Source organism: Alligator mississippiensis, chromosome 1 (assembly GCF_030867095.1).
Source record: "Alligator mississippiensis isolate rAllMis1 chromosome 1, rAllMis1, whole genome shotgun sequence".
In the NCBI taxonomy this organism is placed as follows: Eukaryota; Metazoa; Chordata; order Crocodylia; family Alligatoridae; genus Alligator; species Alligator mississippiensis.
Genome location: NC_081824.1, coordinates 114,218,713 through 114,235,251, shown reverse-complemented (window position 1 = coordinate 114,235,251; position 16,539 = coordinate 114,218,713). Strand labels below are relative to the sequence as shown.

Genomic DNA, 16,539 nt, shown 5'->3' with positions numbered 1-16,539 from the left:
CCCGGCAAAATTTCTACTAAACACTCATCATGAAAATATTTCCCAAAGCCAGTTAGTGTATGTTAAACTGTAAATCAACGTAAATAATTCCTTACATATTTTGAGTCAAGTCTTAGTAAGCTAGGAAGTGAGTTTTTGTAACGTTTTGGTATTGTTGAAGTGATGTAGTTATGATGGTTCAGGAAATACATGAGTTTCTATGGACGATATATTTTATTAAACCAGCTGCATGGTTGGGAGAGATTTAGACAAGCTTTCAGGTATCAGTACACTTCCGCAGACCACAGGCTCTATAGCTGTGATATCTGAAAGTTTGTCTGAATTTCTGCCAACTATGCAGCTGGTCCAGTAAAAGATACCACCCACAAAAATGCTTGCGTATCTTTTCATGTTTCCATTTTTGCTTACAGCATTGTGTGTTTGGACACGTGGAAGTTTGCTGAAGGTTTCTTTAGTGCTAATAGTTTTCAATTTTTTTCAAGCAATTGTATTCATGACCGAAGAAAACTGTTCAGTGCTTAAACATACATTCCCATTTTTTTAATGATACAAAGAGTTTTATAAGGAAGTAACTAAGAGAAGGACCAGTAAAATGAACATGTGATTTACAACCATAGTATATAAATGGTTTGACTGGACACGTACTGTTTGTATGACAAATTCTATGTGATCACCTCTGTTGTCTAAGATTTCCAGGCTTTATTAGCATCTCATTGTTTGGGGTACAAAGAAAGACTTATTTCATGCTTCAGGTCATCAAAGTTGTCCATAAAAATAAGTGACTGCCATTAATGGCATACTGTATTTTAATACTAAGAAACACAATAGAATATAATTGAGACAGTTCAGATGAATGTCTGTGGCTGGGGAATAGAGTAACTGGAACTATGAGAGCCTTCTCGCATTGCTCCAAAACAGGACAAGATCATAGCAACAGCTGTGTTCACTGTTGAATTAACTTCTTCCTGTGTCTTCCCACAAGATGGATTGAGCTCCATCATATCTACTGCTGAGAGCAATCCTGTAATTTTAATAAAAGTTTTTCTCAGAAAATTTAATTCGATTCATAACTTTCTTTTCAATGTGAGGAATTCCAAAGTCAGCGCTGTAAGAGTTCCACGGTAACATGCATTTTTCCCCTTTCTACTGACTTTGTTAAACTAAGAGTACAAACAGAAGTAACAACTGGAATGTTTCAGAAGGACACCTGCATAAATGTATATGCCTTTTGAAACATTACCAAAGTGGTCAAAGTGCTCCAAAATAGTACCTCCTTCAATGAAGCACTACTTTGGACCTTTTTATTTTGTTACTTGTGCACAAGAACATGAAGGGAGAGCCTGCTGCTGTCCAACTACCAGGTCCCAGGATGCTGCTAGTTTTCTGCTGAGACACCCACCCCATCCCTCCACCAGATCCACTGCTTCCAGAGCTGGGCTGGAGCCAGAGTCAGAACCAGACTCCCTTCCCCCCTGCCAAATCCTGGGGCCACTGCAAGAGTCAGGGCCTTCCAGCTCCAAGCCTCTCTACCTCTAAGAGGAAAGGTTTGGGGGATTTGGAGCTGAAGAGTTGGGATTCTGGCAGTATCCCAAATGGAAGAAGTGGGATCCTAGGATTCCCCCTCACTCCTTACTTCTTCACTGTAGTGCTCTGTGCTCTCCCTTCCCTTCCACTGTCTCTCTGTGGAGGAAGGGGGAAACAGATCCACAGACTCCTGCTGCTTTTTGAAACAGACATGTGCCCCCTAGCTGAAATAATTCTTTTTAATATGCTCCCAAGTGTATCTCTCCTGGAAACATTTCCACAGTAACTTGTCTGCATCCTAAGGCACCGCAACTAGTACTGAACAATTTCTGCTCTAGGGCAAGATACTTAGGGTTAGGGTTTTTCTTCTCTGCTCCCCTGCTGGATGCCAAAGTGCTGGTGTTAGGGAGCCAGTTATGACTCCATCGTTTTAATTTAAGGACTGCTATAACTTGTGCCAACTTGCTTGGTTCCTAACGGCTCAGAAGCCGCTTTGGCCACTGGTAAAGTCACAGCTGCAAGAAGCCAATGTTTCAGCTTGCTGGCAAGGGCACTAACCAAGCAATGGTTCATTAAAGGGAGACTGATCACTTGAGTGGAGCAGAGAGGCTCATCAGAAGCATCACATGACAGAGGTCTCTAGAAGTGATGACAGTCATAGCTTGCTCTAATCGCTGTCTTGCCAACCAGAATAAGAAGGCAAGTCTGAGGAAAAGAAGTAATGGGTCTTGGGACCCGGAAAGGAGCAACCAAAGCCCACAAGGGGTTTAGAGAGTTGAGGAATCTGAAAGTGGGGATTTTGCATGCAGCTGTCTGTGGGATTTTCTTTTCTTTTTTGCTTCCTCTAATTCTATTGTGCTTTCCTCTGAGAATGTGCATGATACACATGTGCTATTTGCAAGGCCTCTCTGTTCTTTGCTGTAACTGGTCAGTGTTCCCAAAGTGTTCAGTTGTGAGTTGGTGTTACCTGTGCACCCTGGGAAAGATGAGCTCAAGCTGTGGGGGGCTGAAATTCTGAATGTTGAAGATAAATCTGGATGCTTATTCAGGTGTGAAATGGTACCTGTTTTATGAAGTTCTTCTGTCATATACATGCCCTCCCTAAAAGTCATTCCTCCAGGAACAGGTGTGCCTGTAGCTGGTGTCAGAGAGGGATCCAAGCCATCAACATCAAAGCTTAAGTGAATTGGTCTCTTCTTGCTTGGTGGGGAACAAGAAAACAGAGTTAGAACATCTGTGTTCAGGAAACTTTGAAGTGGTTCTCTGAAAATGTTCTTTACAGATTGGAAAAACTTAAAACCTCTCCATATAAGTTTCTTGTGCCCTACTTGGAAAATATCTACATGTGGCACAGAAGTTATAAAATGTAGGGTTCTGGATGCCATCATGGTGCAACAAAAAAAAAGACTGATAATTTTATGCAGCATTTGTCTACTTTTGAGAAGTGATTGTAAAACATCTGGTATGTACATCAGGGCTGTAGGAAAGTAGAGATGGGGAGCACTTATTGGGTCTGTCCCTCTGACTAGAATATTTTAAAGATAAAACAATTTAAATATAATCACAACAAACACGACGTGTTTTAAGTGTGCACAAATCAAAAGAGTTTCAAAAGGACCTCAGGTGATAAAGCCAACAATATTAACAAGTTCATAACTGTCAAGGCAGAAAAACTGTCTGACTTGTGTTCAGATTATTGTCAGTAGATACAGTGTCTGACTTGTGTTTAAGTATTTGACTGAGCTGTATTCTAATATCCAGTAGTCCTATTACTCATACATATTGCAGACTTCTCCTCCTGCTGTCCTGAAACAAGTTTATTCTACCATTATTCATGCTACATCCCTGGAGCTCACTGGTGTCATCCCCAATCACTTCTGCAAATGGGTAATGTAATTTTTACCCTCACTAATAAATTATACATTCTGTTTACTTACTTGGCTAGCAAATAGCTAAGTGTTTCCTCCATCACCTTCCCAATCCCAAGTTTATCTACTTCACTCATCGAATAGCACTTAATGCCCAGAGATTTCACAATGCAGCTGAAAGACATACAAAAGACTAAGTAAATTTAAATTGCTTTTCGACATTGAATAAATGTATATTGTCCTTAAATGTTTACCTTTTATCAGAAAGCTAAGTGCAAATATTTTAAGTAATCTTATATTTTTATTCTGCTTACAAATTATGATGAGGGAGTTATTGGGGCAGGGGGATACATATTCACTTTGTAGTCAAGGGCTTAATTTTTTAAGTGCTTAAGGGGATATTTAGTACCTTAGATCTATATCAGCTATGTTTGACTTTTGTATCTAATGGTTTGGGGTTTGGCTGCATTAAGTCAAAATGATGCCTAAAAATCTGTCTGTGTGCTTAAGCTTGTTTTTTAATTCTTTTGTAATAGATGTATGAAATCAGTGTATTCATACAAGTGCTGGTTTAGACATACAGGGAGGATATGAGGGAAATATCAGAAAAGCAGGAGCAGTTGCTTTAAGACCTTTTTTTTCCCATTGCAGCAGCAGATGTCAGAATGGAAGAGCCAGGTGATTTGAGGAGGAAAAGGAAGGAAAGAGGCAAGTAAGAGCTGGGATGTCTAGGAGATAAGGGGGACAGTACTGAAAGAACAGGTTGGGCATCAGAAGGTGAAACTAGACTCACTGTTCACCAGGGTCCACATCTCTCAGGCCAATATATACAATATCCTTAGCAGACAGGCAAGGAGTTACCCACGAGAATCCTGGAACATCAGGCACCTAAGAAGCTCAAAAGAACAGGTTTCATTTTTCACTCCATTACAGAACAGAATCCAGTTTTGTGCAAAAAAGTGCAAACCAAGCTTCGGTTCAATCATGTGACTTTTGTTTTTTTACTCAAAGCCCTGTCTACTTGAAAACCCCTGATTTATGACTGTACAACAGTCAGAAGTGTTGAGATGAGGCTGAAAAGAAAAAGTAGTGCCAGAGAAAAACTTGCTTGAGGCTAGGGGATGCTCATAATCCCAGCTGGAGGGTTTAGTGTAGAGACTGGGAGGCTTCTTGTCCTTCTTTTGCATACAGAATCGTGGGTGGTCTGGTTAGGAAGCCCAAGTTCTGCATTTATGAAGAAATAGGTAGGCAGTTTCTAAATGTAACAATGATGGTCAGGGAGAGTAGAGGGTGGTCTTGACCCATCCTACACACTTGTGATGAGATCCCAATATAAAGAGTTTGTGATGATTGCATTACCTTGTCCTTCAGTTCCTTTATGAGGAAAGCCATGGGCTGCCCATGCAGGTTCCCGCTTGGAGATGTTAGTGGTGTGTTAATGTCAGTGTGGGCATCAAACCAAACTAAACCAAGATCTGGGTGAACTTTTGCATGCCCCGAGATGGTTCCTATTGCCAAACTGCATAAGCAGAGATGGGTATAAACACAAGAGATAAGCAATGGAGCGCAGGTAGCATACTTTCTGTTATGGATCAAAATGACAAAGCTTTTTGTAATGTTATAAATATTCCCCAAGGATAAAATTCTGGAATGGGAAATGCCATTTTCTTTTGGTTTACTTACAAACATATAGCACTTAAGGAGATCCCTCACTTTCTTGAAGTTATGTATGTGATTGGTTCAAAGTTTTGATGCCTGAGGTGAACCAGTAACAACCTACTTTGTCCTCCTTGGGAATACTTGCAGCTTATAAAGTTATGCAATATGTCAGCATTCATAGGACAGTCCCAAATCTCTACAAAACTCCAAGGTTTATCAGTGATGGAGTAAGCATCCCCTGTAAGTTTGTAAATGTGAATACAACTGGACAGGAGACAGCCTTATCTGCATGGCTGAACTTTTATCTCCCAGTTGTCTTAAAGAGAGTTTGCTGTATGGAAAGTTGTTGACCTAGTTTAACAGACAGCTAGGCTTGAAGCCACACTGTAAGGACTTAACTAAAATCAAGCAAGCTGTTCAGTAGGGAGCTTGTACTGTGCTGGAAACCATTCATGCTTTTGTAGAAATATTGTCTAATAAACAACCTGTGATCCCCACCAAGTATCAGACAGGTTCTTCCACTTTTCTTCATTTCTGTCACAGTATTTGCTAGCTTCTCATTAGCCTTCCCAACAGATCTGGGATTTTTCACATTGATGTTCCCAATGATGGTCCATGTCACAAACATCAGATCTCCATAATCCTTGATGTCATACTGTAGTTAGCATGGCAGAAGAGAATGTTAACAATGACAAGTAAATAGTGTCACATTATAACATTTCCTATGCAATATTCCACAGCTAGTAATGTGGTGTAAACAGCATTTCTTTCATAAAGCAATTTTATGCTTAGATATGTGTAATGTCATTTTGCCTGCATATTAATTTTTAACTTTACTTTTTTCAGACTCTCATTTTACAGATAAGTCAGGATCATCCTGAAATATCTGGGGCTGAAACAAATTTCCACCCCCTAAATAAATATCTATGAGATGGTCAAGTAGGGAAGATGAGAGAAGATCTTATCCTGGCTGCTACCTTAGGATCATAGGAAAGCAGGGCTATAAGGGATCTCAAAAGGTCTAGTCCAGCCCTGTGCTCAAAAGGATCATCCCTGATTTAACCATCCCAGTCAAGTGTCTGTCAAATCTGCTACTAAAAACTTCAAAAGATGGAGATTCCACAATTTCTCTTAGTAATCTGGTCCAATGTTTGACCACCCTCATAGCCAGAAAGTTCCTCCTAATCCCCAACCTAACTTTTCCCTGTTGAAGCTTGAGGCCATTGTTCCTAGTTCTGTCCTCTTTGATCACTTCTCCATCTTCTCTGTAATCATCCTTCAGGTATTTGGAAACTCTTACCAAATCTGCCCTCAGTCATCTCTTCTCCAAAATTAAATAATCCTAGTTCTTTCAGAGGAAGGACTGGTCAGTGGTCTGGGTGTTAACAGACACAGATGCTCTGCCACAGAAAGGCCTCAAGTCAGTCATTCAGGGCCACATCCACAAAGGGAGTTGAGTGTTGTGCTGCAATGTTGAACATCACCTAAGCTTTAGGTGCCTGAATCCCACTGGAGGAGCCACAGCTCTCAGTTGGGCATCTAACCTCCCTGTTCAAGGGGGAGAGTTAGCTGCTTCAGACTGGGATTAAAACAACCAGAATGCTCAACAGTTTAGGACCTTTCTACATTGACTAGCCAGTAAGAAATACTCAAGGAAGGGATGCATCTCAAATCTAGTCCTTCAGGGAATTAGGCAATAAGATTCATTGCATAGAGCCCTCTTGTACAAGTAGGTACCTAAACTGTCCCTTTTCAGAAATGGAAGATCTGCTCTTTTGTAAAGCCTGGGAGGAAGTACTGGTGGAGAGGTGACCTTCCTCATTTTTATACATTAACCTAATGGGATATGGTAGTTCTGGGTTCAATTCCTTTCTCAGTCTGAGTGGGGTCAAATGTACTCCTCCCAGGAGAGTCCCATAAACATCAGCCTCCAAATCATTCTGGGCCAAAATCACACTCTCCATCTCTCCTGCTGTAGCTTAGGAAATAGCTGCTAAAAGAATTCAAGATTCACTGGGTGAGAGAGAGAGCCAGCAGGAGCATGACTGTAGCCTTGTAATGATGGTACTCTCACAGCCTATGGAAATACCCTACTCAACACACCATCAACAGAAAGCTAACATTCTCACTGGCCAGGAACTGAAATATTGTACAAACCTGCAGGCACTCTAGCTACCTACTGTGCACCACCTCCCCCAGCCCTGATATTTAGTCATTTTCTGGGGGTGGGGGGCTGAAAAAAAAAAAAAGGCCCCCAAAAAAATCACACAGATTCTTGGATTTGGGTAGTTCTATGCAAAATCAGAAACATATGGACATATTTTTGTTTAATGATTTTTTTAAATTGAAGATGCTAATTTCTAAGCAAATTATTGGTACGCTTACAAATTAAAATAGCATCCTTCGCCATTCTCCATTGTATTCCTTTTGATAAGTACCTTGTGCTATTAGTTTGTCAATCAAGCCAGCTTCCCTCATCACTGCTGGCCCTTCTTCCACTCCTTTCTGTACCTATTAATAACAAATACAATGTTAAATTCAGCAGCTCAGTTCTAGACAGCTAAATCAGAAACAAACCTGGTTACAGCATAACTCAGATTTAAACAGGGGACTATGTATAAATTTGCTGCCCTAAAATACTTGATTAGAAAGTAAAGCAAATCAGGTAGCTCATATCTGATTTTCTGAAGTAGGTACTATGAGATGACAAGTCACAAAGATCTATGCAGGAAATGTATTTAAGCCTCAACCCTGAAAGCTGATCAGTGCAAAGCGCCCTTACATGTAACTAGATTCTGCAAGGGGTCTGATGTACAGGTTTAACTGGGGGTGCTAACTGGGGTTTAACTTTGCAGAGGTCCATGCACAGAAGATCTAACTTCAGGATTGGTGCTCTAGTGAGTATAGAAATCATCACAAAATTAAATTGCTATTTTTGAGAGTCCCAGAGCTTAAAAGAGCAACTCCCCAGACCTTAAAAAAAAAAAAGACCCTTATTAATCCTTTTGACCAGAGTAGATGGTCAAAAATTCAATCTTGCAGGTGATTTCAGTGAAAAAGAGAAATTGAAGAAGGAGCCAGGTACTGTCGACATTCTTCTCTTCATTTACAAGAATGTGAACGGTCATTTTCCTAAACAAAGGACAACTCAGACAAGCCAGAGACACTTTTTCCTTGTTCTCAGCACCCAGACTCTTGCTACCATCAGCCAGCCCAAAAGCTCTCTCACCAGGACTCTCTCAGGATCACGTGCTATGCTTGTTCAGGCTCTGCTGGAGCTTACTTCTTTGCTTCTGTGGTGCTTCTGCTTGTTTCTTCTCCTGAGCTGTTTCTTACTTTAGCTAGAGAGCCAACAACACACTTTATTTCCTTCCCCAGATTTTCTGAATTCTTGAGCAAACTTATCTATCTCTTTATTTTGGACAAAGGTATATATTTGCTTTTGGCAGGGTTTGGAGAATGCTGCTGTTTAACTTTGTAAAGAAAAGGCAGCAGTTAAAACTATCAGTTTTAACAAGGCTTAATTCAGCCTCTGAAAGTATTGTATAGGTATAAAGCAGAATTTATTCTGAAAGAAGAAGAAAAATGTTATTCTCATGCTGTAGGAACTCTATTCTAATTTTCAGCTCAGTAGAAAGTCTCCATCTGGGTTTGAACAGACAGCTGCTAGTTCTATCAGTGAATAAAATGGTCCACTTTCACATCCAGCCACCTAGGGATCCTTACAAAGGTACCTCGAGTCATTTCAAAGAAAAGAAAATATTCTCCTATTGTATGTGTTCTGTTCTGTACAAAATGCCTGAAAGCCTATGTCATGGATACATGGAAGAAAAAACAGCTCTGAACATAGGAGATGTTAATAACATGGAACAACTGGAGCACATCTTTTATCAGGCTTGCCTCATTAGCAAAAATGATCATCTCATTTTCAACACCACAGCATCATTTTTGGTAATTATTTCATGGTGATTGTAGATCTTGTGAACAGTCGTGAAATTAGAAAGCTTCTCAGACTGTTGCTTTATAAGATTTAATGGGGGAACACACTGTAGCTGGCAAGAGTCTATGCACACAGCTCTGGGCATGCAACTTCCTCTGACTTCTTTGATGTGCTCCAAAGAGAGCAGCCGTTGGACCAGGTCCAGTCCATGTGACTAGACACATGCAGAGCTCTCATTCACTTTAATGCCCAGTTGCTTTAAAGGTAAGTTGGCTCCTTTACATATTTCCTCAAGAGTGGTAATTCCTAGAGGCCCAGCCAGCTAGGAAACTTGGCAGCAGGGTTGGAGGAGGGATTCCTTGGTTTCCTTTTAAGTTTGTCTCCCACTTCCCCTGAAGTGGTCCAGCTTCAAGAGGAAAATTGCATTTCTCTTCTAACCCAGCTACAGAGCTGAACTGTCGCTGGGCTGCCTCATACTTTGAATTTTTAATTAAAATGAAATAGAGATGGTCTGAATGCTCCCAAATCTGTACTTGAAGTACAAGGAACATTTTAAAGCAGACAGGCTGCCTTTGAAGTTCATGGCTTACCCTCACAGGGAAAAGAGACCGATGATGGCCAAGAAACCAAAGCAGAGTTAACTGACTTCCCATGAATTGGGCTAAGGGATGTCCTCTCAGCAGCATTTCATGGCTGTCCAGCCCCTAGAAACAAATTGGCAGCTTGGCTCCCTAGAGGTAAGGTGTGATCATGTTAATGGTCTTTACTCCTGTGAGCAGTTGTTTTGACTTGAAACTAGGATTACTTGAGTGATCAAAATGAAAGCTGAATGTGTTAATTAGGGAACATATGAAGACATGTGAGACAGCAGGATTCAAGGGAGGGTTCTCAAGGATCTGTGCAACTAAAACAATATATTTTATTAAAGTAACAGTAGCATCCGGCGATCCCAACAAGATTTTCAGCAGGTACCTCTATGCCTCCCCCATAACGTACACATACACATTACTGTAGTATCTGAATAGCTCAGTCTTTCATTCATTTACCCTTACAACACCTCAGTAGGGGATGGGGATGCTACTATCCCCATCCCACATACAAGGAACCAATAGACTAAGACTTGCCCAGGGTTACATTGAAAGTACGTGGTAGAGCAGGGACTTGAACTTGATGTTGTCAGGTTCTGAATTTATGTCCTAACTGCTGGACCATCTATCTGTTGTATTAGGTTTTGTACAGATAGCTGACAGAAGACAGTTCCTGCTCTAAAAAGTTTACAGTCTAAATCAGGGATGCTCAACCTTCAGCTCATGGAACGAATTCAGCCCATGAAGCCATGACATCCAACCCAGAGGGCTCCATACAGGTGAGGAAGTTTGGCAGTGTGGGAGCAGTGCCAGCTAATACTGCCACCCTTCCCTGCTGCCAAACTCCAAGTCCCACACTGCAGGTTCAAGCCATGATCCCTTCCCTGCCCCTGCCTCTCCCCCCAGTAGTGTTTGTTAGAATTTTTGCAGGAATTTAACATTAAATAGACATAGTCTACTCTCTGCAAATAATGTCACAGTTGAAACATAGAAGCTACTACCACAATGAATCATTCCAGGGCTCCAGTATCCCATCTTTACCAGTGCCACTGCTTCTAAAAGACTAGTATAAAATAATAGCCTGTATGGGACCCCATCGGTTAGCAGTATCATTTATGGCATGAAACAGGAAGGTTTATGTCCTGTATACAAATTATTCTGTCTAGTATAGCTGTCTGACTTTTGTTACCATTTTAAATGACTAATCCATTTCTACATCTCACAAATATCTTGTTCTTAGTGCTAGGTTGGGGCAAGGAGGTCCATTTAGGACTTATTTGAAAAGAAAACATTTGTTCAATTTTAAGTATGTTGCTCTGTAACTATTTGAGTATCCCGAGCTTTCAGGCACTGTGAATGAGGACAAAAGGGAGCTTCTGCTTTACCCTCTGAGTTTTTTTTTAACTTAAGCATTCCTATATCACTTACATATTCACACAACACTTCTTGGATGTCTGAACATCTCATAATGCACCTGAGAACCCAAACTCTTGTGTGTGCATGCACAAACAAGATGCTCTTGTAACACCCACCTTATTGTACTTTATTGCTTAATTTTAAGTGTTCATCCAGAGACAGAAGGCACAGTTCTTAGAAATAAGAGTAAATAATCTAGTTGGCTAGCTTACAACCATTGTTTAAACTATTGTTTATGTTTATTTATGCATAACATAAATAAAAGCTCTAAATACTCTTATGAACAAATACCTACAGGCTAAGGATGATGAAAAATATGCAAGCATAGAGCAATTTTACTATCCTCCTGTGATGTCTTCGTACTAAGATCAGAGATTTACACAGGTCCTATTTCAAACTAACATAATGAGCCTGTTGGTTATGAAAACTTGCCTAAACTACATTTTTCCAACATTTTGTTTCTACAAGCAACATTATATATAGTGAAGTAAAGACCTAAATCTCTGCTGAAAGTTATATAAATCTAAATAGTAAATTCAGTGTGAAATGACAACATTGCCATATCTGTGAAATCTTACTAGACCCCAAAAATTTAGAGGTGATTCCTGCAGCTGCCGTACCTGAGGCACAGTGTAAATATGAGGCACTGACAAACTGCACTGTGCCAACTAGACACAAAATAAGCTGGTCATTGCAGTAAAAGGTTTCTAACACAAAAGGGAGACAGAGAGAGAAGCACAAGACCATAGGAAAGTCAGGAAAAGGAGTAGCTTGATTTTTTTTCTTACTATTTCAAGTCTTTTTGTGAGCAGTGTGCAAGTGGTTAGTTTGTGTGGTGTCCTTAAATGCCCTCTAGGATGTGATTTGGCAAGTAGAATGAGAAAGAAAAAAGATGAAAGGAGCACATTGCACATACAGAGACAGTGTTTCCAAGGCTGGTTAAATTAATAAAAATACTATAGATTTTCCTTCACTCTGGATACTGCTAACCCACTCATGCTCAGATATAGCCTATGCCAAGTGCAGCAAGGTGCTTCTAAAAACACAGTCAGTATTAGGAGTGGGCAAGCAGAGCAATTGTTTAATGCTCCAGGCCATGGAGGACCATCCTAGACTAAATTAATACAAGTCCTTAAATATGTAGCTGGGAGGAGGAAAGGGCCCCACAAGTCTAATGTTAGCTCTGTCTGAAGAGAACGTTCTCCTTTTGAACTAGGTCAGGTTGTACCAATTTTCTTTTCAACTCCCAGTTAAATAAACCCTCCAGGAGCCCAACAGGAGTTGCATCTTCTCTGTGAAAATGACTGTTTAAATATAAGTGGAGAAGGATTGATGGTTTGGGAGAAGTGGTTGACTTCAAATGACAGAAGACTTTCACTTAGGGCTTCAAAGCTAGAATTTGATCCTTCTTAATGAACATAATATTAATATCAACTTAGGGTGTATACAATTGTTCACCATACCTGGTTTACGTCCATGCAGCTTGCTTTACTTACTACTGGGAGCTGAGCAGAGAGCCCAGTGTAAGTAACCCACTCAAGCAAATTAACTTAGATTATCATGCCATTTGGGGGCAATTTAAGCTTTCTGCACACCTGTACAATTGGGCATTTACATTGATCTACCCTGGTTAGGTCAATCTAAGTGCAACTCCTGTGTGTACCCTTATGTATTCTTGTCTTTTTCCTCATAAGTGTAGCTGAGATGGTATTGCCGCAAGAACTAAGGTCAATACTTTCCAGCCTAAGGTTGGGCTCCTAAATAACCCAAAGGGTCCTGAGCATCAACAGTCCTCTTTACAGTTTACAACTCTTTGAAATGTGTCTAAATGTGCAAAAGTCAGGAATCTCATTCTCAGTCTTGCAGTAGCAGGATCCCCCTTCTCCCCGCCCATTTGATTTCTTGCTTCTCTGTTGTTTTGTTTTGTTTCATATGTAGGAATGCATTTAGCTGCAATGCTTAAAATATACTGCTCTGAAAGAAGTGGTAACCCCCTGGGGAAAAAAAATCATTTCAAATGGTAGGAAGGGGTGCTGGAGGGTGTACCATTTTGGTATTGCCTCAAGGGAAAACCCCTCTCACAAGCTGCCTGCTCTACTGACCCACCTCCTAGGAGTGGAGTAGGGGGATGATGGAAAAGCCATACACACATTTTTCCAAGATCATTGTAAGCACACTTTGTTTGGATCTAGCTACATTCAAAAGTGCTCAGCCCCCTGAGTGGTAGTCTCATTTAGGAAAGAGGTTAACACACTCAGTACTGAGCTCTTCTGAAAATCTACCCTATTATTTTTATGCACCTTCTCTCGAGGATCTCAGACCCAAGGGGCTGCAACTCTATTTATATCACAATGTTGCAAGCTAACAAACAGGACTAAAAAGCAGGCCTAGTAAAATACCTGCAGTCAAACGTAGCCAGAAAGCAGTGTTTTATGTGTATCTACCCGTCTAGACATACTTTGCAATATTAATGGTGCATTTACCTAGAAATAGACTGCAGAAATGGAATAACTCTTAACCAGATTAAACTGGCATGTTTCCTTAGGCATAGACATGAGAAGTGAATAATAGTCACTGTAGTGACTTCAAGTCATACCCTTATCCTCAGGTGCCCCTTTTTAAAGGCCATTTGGAAACTTGAAGAATAGGCTGATGACAAGAGCCAAGTACATGGCAGGCTGAAAAGAAAATCTGTTTGTCTTCTTAAATGTGTGTGTAGGGTTGTTTCTAAAATATAGCTGAATTTGGTGACAGCAAAAAAAGTCATGCTGCTTGCTGAACTAAAAAGGGGCTGGAAGCCATGCTGCTGTGGTTCTGAAAAACCTGCAACTTTAAATTATTTTGGTGGGCTTTCATTTGCTTTGCTTTGCTTTGCTTTGCTTGGGAAAATTATCATTGGAGTTATATGGTAAGTTTGCCCTTGGGTATTTGGATTTTTTTCAGAAGAGCTGGGCACTCACAGCTTCTATTGGCTCTACCTAGAAGTGCTAACACTCAGCACCAATAAAGAGACTTACAGTTGCTTTTCTAAATATATCTCACAGACTAGAAGAAATGACACCTAAACTATGGCCGGCTTTGCCACTGGGCTGCCTAAAGCAGAATGAGGTAGGAGGCATAGCTCAATGTATTGAGTCTAAACAAAATTGTTTTGGTGGAAAAAAATGGATTTTTGACTAAGGAAGCTGCTTTTTCTTTCCCCACAAAAAGAAAGGTTTTCCCAAACTATTTGTATCCTAAAATGTTTCCTTGTTGCCTCATAGAAGTCAAAGTTTTGATGCTTTGCATTCCTCTTCTCTAGGGCCCTGCTGTCCCACCTGGACTTCACTTCTCCTGATGCACTCCAGCCAAATGACAGTCCCAGTTGCCACCTCCTCAGGGAGGGGCAAACAATGGGTACAGTTATGAAAACTTTAGTAACCAAAGGCCCTGGCTTATGGAGGAGGCTAGAAACAGGATGATTTCAGGACTGAAACATTTCCATATTCCACTAAAAACTCAGTATTTTCTGTAGGGGAAAGGAAAAATATGCCCATTTTCTGTCCGTCTCTGATGGGTACCTCATGTCTGGTTTGAATTCTAGTAAGTGCATTGGTTGTTATATTTTAACGAAGAGCATTATATCACATAAGTTGACAAGCTCAACCATATCCGTATGTTTTTGTATAGTGTATTTCTTCTGTGCCCGGCCCATGAATTTTAACAGTGTAGAACAAAACAAAAAACAGCCCAAAAACCCAACAGCCTACACATCAAAGCCCCTCTGTAACTCCGTAACTAAATGAGTAGCTGACAAAAAGTCTGAGCAAAGTGCTCAGAAACAAATTCTGACATACAGGATGGAAGAGGGTGGGAGGGTCATAGGGACTAAAGATGATCACATCAGCGGCACTGAACATGCTGTGTCTAATTATTTAAATGAAGAGGACTGTATTGATTTCTGCACACTCAAGCAGATGTTTACCTAGAGCTCCACTTTACAAGATGTCACCCAGGTTAGTAAAACTCCCATGTTATATGTTCACAGAGGTTGGGTTTCTAGTGGAGAGCTTGTAATTATTCTTAAACCTTTGTTCTCAAGCCAATAAAGGCCCTGTTCCTCACTGAGGACTGAATTTGTGACAAGTGTATGATATGCATAAGCAGCTTGTGAGCTCTGCAAAACTACAAAGGGAGGAGGAGAGAGGAAGACAATTCTCCTGGACTTCAGCAGCTCAAGCTACTAAACAGTATTTAACTCCATCTTTTGGAAAGCAGCCCTTGTGCTGAAGAGCTAGAAGCAGAGCTCATTCCATGGTCTATATTATGCCCTCTTCTTCTGACAAAGAGAGGGAGACAGAGAAAAGCCTGGGATGAAGGTCAGGGGCAATAGTATTTGGGAAAAGCTGGAGATGCTCATTACCTGTCCCTTCGAAAAAGGAGCCCCAATGATTCCAAGTGACATCTTTGGTTTGATGCTCATCCAGACATACACCTTTACCTTTGAGGGATTGCACCAAAATGGGACAGGTTCTTCATCTTGGATCACTGACCAGCACACCTCTCACTGTCTGAGAACAGATTCCTCACATTTATAACAGCAGTGAAGGCATTTATCATCACGAGGACGGGGGGATTTTCTCTCTCCACCCACTGCAAAGAGCAATTGTGCAAGAACAGCATCAACAGTCACCACTTTCTTGTCCTTGAGTCTATGCATGAGAGTAACTGTTTAGTGCCCTTTTTATCCTGACAGCCTAATTTCAAATAAATGTGGCCAGCTTCTTCACATGCAGCTCTTTGTATGAGTGAAAAGCATCTCTTGCAATTATTAAATAATCAACCCTGCCATGGTGTCTGCTGCTGGCCACCACAGGTGCTAGGTATCTAATGAGTACAAGGCCTTTAGCCTTCAAGAAAGTGCTACCTGCTTTAGCCATTTCCCGATATTTTATAGATTTTTACTTTTCAACTCAGTAGCCTAAAACTTAAAATGCAGGTTTTGTGATGCTTTATGCAGTAGCAACACCCTGCTATATATTTTTTGTAGAAAATGGAAGGATACGTCTTCATAGTTTCATAGTAGTTTGGGGTCAGAAGGGACCTGAACATATCATTTAGTCTGACCCCCCCCTCCCCCCTGGCAGGAGCACACACTGGGATCACACAACCCCAGACAGGTGTTCGTCCAACTTCTTTTTTAATTTACCCAAGGTAGGAGCGAGGACCACTTCCCTAGGAAGTTGGTTCCAGATCCTAGCCACACTAACAGTGAAATAGTGCCTCCTAATCTCTAACCTGAACCTATTCTCCAGCAGCTTCTGGCCATTGTTCCCTGTCACCCCAGGTGCTGCTGGGGGAATAGGACCCTTCCTATTTGCTTCTGATCTCCCCTAATGAGTTCGTAGACAGCCACCAAATCCCCCCTCAGCCTCCGTTTGCTGAGGCTGAACGTCTTCATTAAGTGAGATTATAAAGACTGCCTCTGTGTTCTGATAATTATTTTAAAATTTCATAGATATACAGACTGTAAGGCTGGAAGGGACCTTGGAAGATCATCGGGTCC

The 16,539-nt window shown here is 40.9% G+C and overlaps 1 protein-coding gene across 1 annotated transcript; it reads right to left on the bottom strand.

Annotated features, from left to right (window-relative positions):
* Window positions 1–652: 652 nt before the first annotated feature.
* On the bottom strand, window positions 653–15,611 carry ARG1 (arginase 1). Its single transcript, XM_059713068.1, has 9 exons — window positions 15,397–15,611; window positions 7,490–7,562; window positions 6,304–6,305; window positions 5,537–5,706; window positions 4,752–4,911; window positions 4,186–4,280; window positions 3,462–3,566; window positions 2,588–2,724; window positions 653–1,021 (listed from the first exon to the last, which is right to left on the bottom strand). The coding sequence occupies exons 1-9, from the start codon at window positions 15,454–15,456 to the stop codon at window positions 846–848; spliced, it is 978 nt and encodes a 325-aa protein (XP_059569051.1). The 5' UTR covers window positions 15,457–15,611; the 3' UTR covers window positions 653–845.
* Window positions 15,612–16,539: the final 928 nt, after the last annotated feature.